The sequence below is a fragment of the Benincasa hispida genome, chromosome 11 (assembly GCF_027475165.1).
Source record: "Benincasa hispida cultivar pf3 chromosome 11, pf3_genome.v1.1, whole genome shotgun sequence".
Taxonomy (NCBI): Eukaryota; Viridiplantae; Streptophyta; class Magnoliopsida; order Cucurbitales; family Cucurbitaceae; genus Benincasa; species Benincasa hispida.
In genome coordinates this window covers 60,406,880-60,412,117 of record NC_143488.1, presented here as the reverse complement: position 1 = coordinate 60,412,117, position 5,238 = coordinate 60,406,880, and the positions used below count along the sequence as shown (strand labels likewise).

The 5,238-nt window shown below is 33.8% G+C and overlaps 1 protein-coding gene across 1 annotated transcript; it reads right to left on the bottom strand.

Moving 5' to 3' along the window:
* Window positions 1-443: 443 nt before the first annotated feature.
* LOC120091393 (uncharacterized) lies at window positions 444-4,003 on the bottom strand. Its single transcript, XM_039049399.2, has 5 exons — window positions 3,870-4,003; window positions 3,518-3,687; window positions 3,377-3,449; window positions 1,717-1,882; window positions 444-811 (listed from the first exon to the last, which is right to left on the bottom strand). The coding sequence occupies exons 1-5, from the start codon at window positions 4,001-4,003 to the stop codon at window positions 767-769; spliced, it is 588 nt and encodes a 195-aa protein (XP_038905327.2). The 3' UTR covers window positions 444-766.
* Window positions 4,004-5,238: the final 1,235 nt, after the last annotated feature.

Sequence of the window (5,238 nt, the reverse complement as noted above, 5' to 3'; positions counted from 1 at the left end):
TCTCTAACTTTTCGATTTTCTATTTTCTATTTAATAATTTCCTAACAAACTTAAAATTTTAAAAATTAATTGATCTATCAATGTAAACTAAATTTCATGCATGATAAAAAGCTAAACTTTCAATTTTGCCTCTTAAATCTATGAATTTTGATTATATCAAAAATTGAAAACTAAATTTGTAATTTAACTTATTACCAAATTTATTAGTTAAGATTAATTCACGCCTATAATCAAATTTCAAAAATAAAAAATTTACTAAATGCCTCGTCTTTACAGTTGATGGATCATACCATACAAACATGCACGGTCTCCTCTATTCAAATTTACAGCTTCTCTATTCAAATGAGATTGTTCAACGAGGGAAAAGGAGTCTACAAGAAGAACGTGGCAAAGCAAACCGTAAAATTAATATTATTTCTATAATTACCAATTACCATGGAAGATTTTAAACATAAAGAACTGCATTGCTAAAAAGAAATCTTCCAAAGTGGCCTGAATCAATCCTGGAATATGGGTATTATATATTGAAAATACCCCAAGAACGGTAAATAATGTATGTTAATATGTTATAAAATGACATTAAAGAAGGTGATGGATAAAAATCAGTACAAGAAAGGCCTTACGTTTCCAAATCTTGCACATAAGCAAAAGGCCAGGTCGGGTCGATCATGGAAAACTGGTCATCTCTCTAGGTTTAGTTTTAAGTAGGAACTAGTAGGAATTGATTCTCCCCTGAGGATATTTTTTCTCAACAGCACCAATTCTTTCATACGATATGTGACACCTTCCCTTGAATCAAACCCATTGGTATCTGCCACCAAAAGGCTTTAACTTTAGTCAGCCTGGACTAGGCATGTCGTGTAAAAAGCATATAAAAGAGGGATTGCACTCACATATATCAGATACTTGCAGTAAAATGTTTCAAGAAATGTCTTCGGCACATGTAAAACATTACATTCATTTTCTTAACATGCATACTCTTTTTTTTACTTCCATTGAGAAAAAATGAAAGAAAATAAGGACATACAAAAAAAACCTCTATTAGAGAAAGGGCTTCCAACTAAGTAAGATGTTGCCTAGGGAATAATTAAAAAAAAAATCTTTAAAACCAAAGCCCAAAGATATACATGGAACCTCACCAAGAACCAAATCTATTGTTCCTTTCCCCCCGAAGATCCCACAACAAAGCGTACACCCCCGCAAACCACAAAAAACAACCTTTCTCTTTGAAAGGCGGATGGAGGAGCAACTCTCCGATCATCAAACACGACTATTGCTCTGGTGCGTTAACACAAAATCAAACTCCTAAAAGAAACAATTTCAGAACTCACAAATTGACACTCCCAGAGAAGGTGATCCAAGTTTTCCTCTACCTTCTGACAAATGATACAACAAAAATGACCCATTAACGAAGGCATCTTTCTCAAAAGCCTATCTACCATGTTCACAAGACCAAAAAACTTTCTTCGATATCTTAATCCTCCGTAAAACATCAAAGACCGACTGAAAAACAGGGGTCGAATAAAATGCTAACTCCAAAAAAACATGATGGAATTTTCAACTGTGTTTTTCAAGTCCCTAGAAATAGTTGCAAGAATAATTAAAGATCTCACTGATGCTGCCCATTCACAGAAACTCTGGTTGCATCTCAAAACTAATAGCACACCCCAAAAGAAACAGACTGTTTAGCGTTTACTATAGTAGATGGTATCTTACCGGGCCAAAAGATCTCGAGTCCATGCTGCATTCTGCATTATCGCCTTCAACCCAACAATGTCCTTCTGAAACCTTGACAACATCATATGTTTGACGAGTTCCAACCCAATCTCCTGGTAAGGCAATAATTCTTTTCACATGTTTCTCCTTGTAATTACAAGGGGAGCTGCAATAGGTCAACAATTTTGGGAGGGAAATTTTATACAAAATGTGCAAGTCTCTCAGAGTAAAGTTGTGACAAATTGGGAAGTGTGATCACAGCATGTTCACTAAGTGTGGATCAAAAACATTTCGCACATTCCATATAAGAAAAGAGGATGCAAAAGTGACAAGGTTCTGCCATTCTCCAGTTAAACAAATGGCCTACACGACAATATGAAATGAAAATATTTTCTAATTCAGGAAAGTATGGTTTGAGATGGATCAATTAAAATCATTTTTTTGAAAAGAAAATTAAGAAACTAAGGTTTTCATTGATGATATTCAAAGTACAGAAAGAAACCAAGGAAACATAAGAGAACAACTCCTAATTTTAAACCACCCTCCATGAGATACAACATTGTTCAAACTTTAGATAAAGCTCACATATAAAACTCCAGCCTTAATTTAAACTCAGAATCTTGCTAGGTCTGCATCTCCATACTCGAGCAAAGCTTGGTGCAAGAGGAAAGAGATCAACACACATCTTCTGCTTAGTAGGTCCTGAATTATTTTTAACATTTAATCCTTCCTTTTCTAAATATACTAACACTGCACAAAACGATAGGAAGGAACTTTCTATCTATCTTACCCTCTCTTAACCTGCGCTCAATCACTTGAAATTACATCATCAGTACTAATACACTTCAAGAGCAAGATGGATCACTGTGCTACCCATTAATTCGGATGATTTAAAATGACTTGAGCAAATATATTTTATATGAATTTTTTTCCGAAAGAATAAAATTATTTTGATGGAAACCGAGCTTTCATTGAGATAAAATGAAAGAATAGAAAAGTGCATGCAGAAAGACAACCCACTAAGAGAAGCCAATCAAAGAGCTTTAGCTATAAAATAAAAGATCTTCAATTCAAAATAATAACACCAATGTGCAAAATATCCTTGAAAATCGATGTCCAAATAGGCCGGCCACACCTCCTCCCAGGTCTCTCCCAATCTCGAAAAATCTTGTACCTCTTGATCCAAATATCTCAAAGGACTACAAAGAAGTCAACCTACCATAAAATCCAACCCCTATAATGAGAAGACGAATGCCTAAGAGTAACCATTTCATTCTATACAAATTGCACGTGATGGAGTTAAGCTTATCTTAATTTTTAGTTCCTTGTTTTTATTCTTAGTATGAACGGCTTTGGGAAGTTAATAAATTGGAGTCCAAACATGATTTCTCCATTACGTGAGCAATGATTAATCATATAGCCGTGCAGCCTATTTCTGGTCATAACACAATTGAGAAGAGCCAATCCAAACCTTAAATTATCTGGCTTGCACCTTTTAAGATGCAAACATTGAGCAATCGAGCAAGACCATCCACATACAATGCACTAGATCATCCTATAAAAGAGAGATTAAATCAAGCTATTACCACGATCCACAAAATAAATGTCCAGAACAAGACTACACAGATAATTATATTAGTAGCAATGAAGGGAAACTAACCGGTAAACAATCACGTCACCGGGAGAAAATTTATACTTCTCAATGCAAAATTTGTCAACTAGCACGTAGTCACCTGAAACCAAACCCAAGCATTGATGGTATCATCTCGCTACAACAAACATGTCGTGTTTAGAAAATTACCTGTCACTGATCCTGCCAGAGAAGTCGCTCTAGGATTAAAAGTGGGAGACATTGAAACACCTCGGATAGGGACAACACCCGCATAACGATCCGAAACAGTAACCCCTATAATTCCAAATGTGAAACATTTCTTCGCAACGTTCCACACTAAATTCCAAATGGATCCATATCAAGGGTGAAGTGGGAGGTCAGGAGCTGCAACATGGATAAATCTATAATGAAATAAACTCGAAGTTGGCAAATATAAAATAATCATTTGTCATTTAGGATTTTTGAACTTCCAGAACAGAATCACAGCAAAGAGCATACAGATCGAACTCTAATCGGAAGAAATTTGACCACACGATTTTACCTAGAAATTGATAGTTCACAACAGACAGGAACCGCAAGCTTCCGGCGAGGAACCAAAATATGCCCAAGGAATTCTTCCTTAACGGTGTTGGAACAATTGAAGCCTGTTTTGACAATAGGAAAGAGAAACGACATAATTCAAGAGGAGGGATTCTTGGCCAAATCCGCTGGAGAACATCACTCCACTAACTCAGACCCAAACCCTAACACAGTAACGAAGGCGCGAACGTGCCCAAGACAAGAAAAAGAAAGGAAATTGAAACTCTCTTCCGGATATAATAGTCTCTGGCAAATATAGCAATTTATATCTAAAGTATTAATAGATATAACATAATCTAAAATAAACATGAATATAATAAAATTTAGATAATCTATTAATAATATATTATATTGTTGATAGAAATATATTAATGATAAATCTTATCGTTCAGTGATACAAGTCTATCGTTAATAAATTTTATCATACTTATAATTCTTTTACACTGATGTGATACATTTGATTATTGTTCTTAAAAATAATATATATTACAATTACCCTTATTATTATGGTTATTTTCAAGATCAAATGTTAATATCATTTTTATCCTATAAACATAAAAATACCATTTTTGTCCTACTTTAGATCTAATTTCATGATTCTGAACTTACGAAAAAGTTCGAGAGAGGCAACTCTAAGAGTAAATTTGAGAAAGTTGTCTCATCCAAAATTATTTGAAAATAGCAAGAAAAACTCATGAGAGGTAATTTAGAAGAGTGGAAAAATCAATTAAGTCATCTAACCCTATTATTCCACCTTAACCTCAGAGGCCAATTTGCCCTTCTCCTTAGGCTCCTATTTGACAGGTCTAATCTAGCCTTCCAGAGTTCTATTCATAAAGGGATTGAGAAAACTATAAAACTATATATATATATAACTTAATTCCCCTTGTTCTCTAAAAAGTTACCATAATACTTGTATTGAAACTAGCTTAATCATTGACATGAAGATCAAGTGAATTTTCTTGACCAAATTTTACCATCAACCAATATTATTCTAGCTTTTGCCTAGATTATGAGTTTTTGCAAAATTTACCTCGAGTTTCGATAAACAAAATAATTTTACACGTGGCAGATTCAGACATACATTTAATAAAAAAATTGATGATGATGTTGGAATAAAATTTAAAATTTTTAGTAAACAAGTCGAAAATAGGTACAACTTAGTAAGAATAGATATATATTAATTATCTTCCAGTCAAAGATCGAAGATGAATTTTCATATTCCACTTTTTGTAATGGTTGATTTTAAGTTTAATATAGTGGCCTCTATTCTTCACAAAAAGATTAATGGGTTTAAATGGATTTGACTTCACTTTTAATCACATGTCACA

Excerpts from the sequence above, each read along its gene's own strand:
- LOC120091393 (XM_039049399.2), bottom strand. The coding sequence starts at position 4,003 with ATGTCGTTTCTCTTTCCTATTGTCAAAACAGGCTTCAATTGTTCCAAC. Across the intron at positions 3,688-3,869 it reads TGTGAACTATCAATTTCTAG|ATATGGATCCATTTGGAATT; the intron begins GTAAAATCGTGT and ends ACTTCACCCTTG. Across the intron at positions 1,883-3,376 it reads GGTGACGTGATTGTTTACCG|CTCCCCTTGTAATTACAAGG; the intron begins GTTAGTTTCCCT and ends GACCTATTGCAG.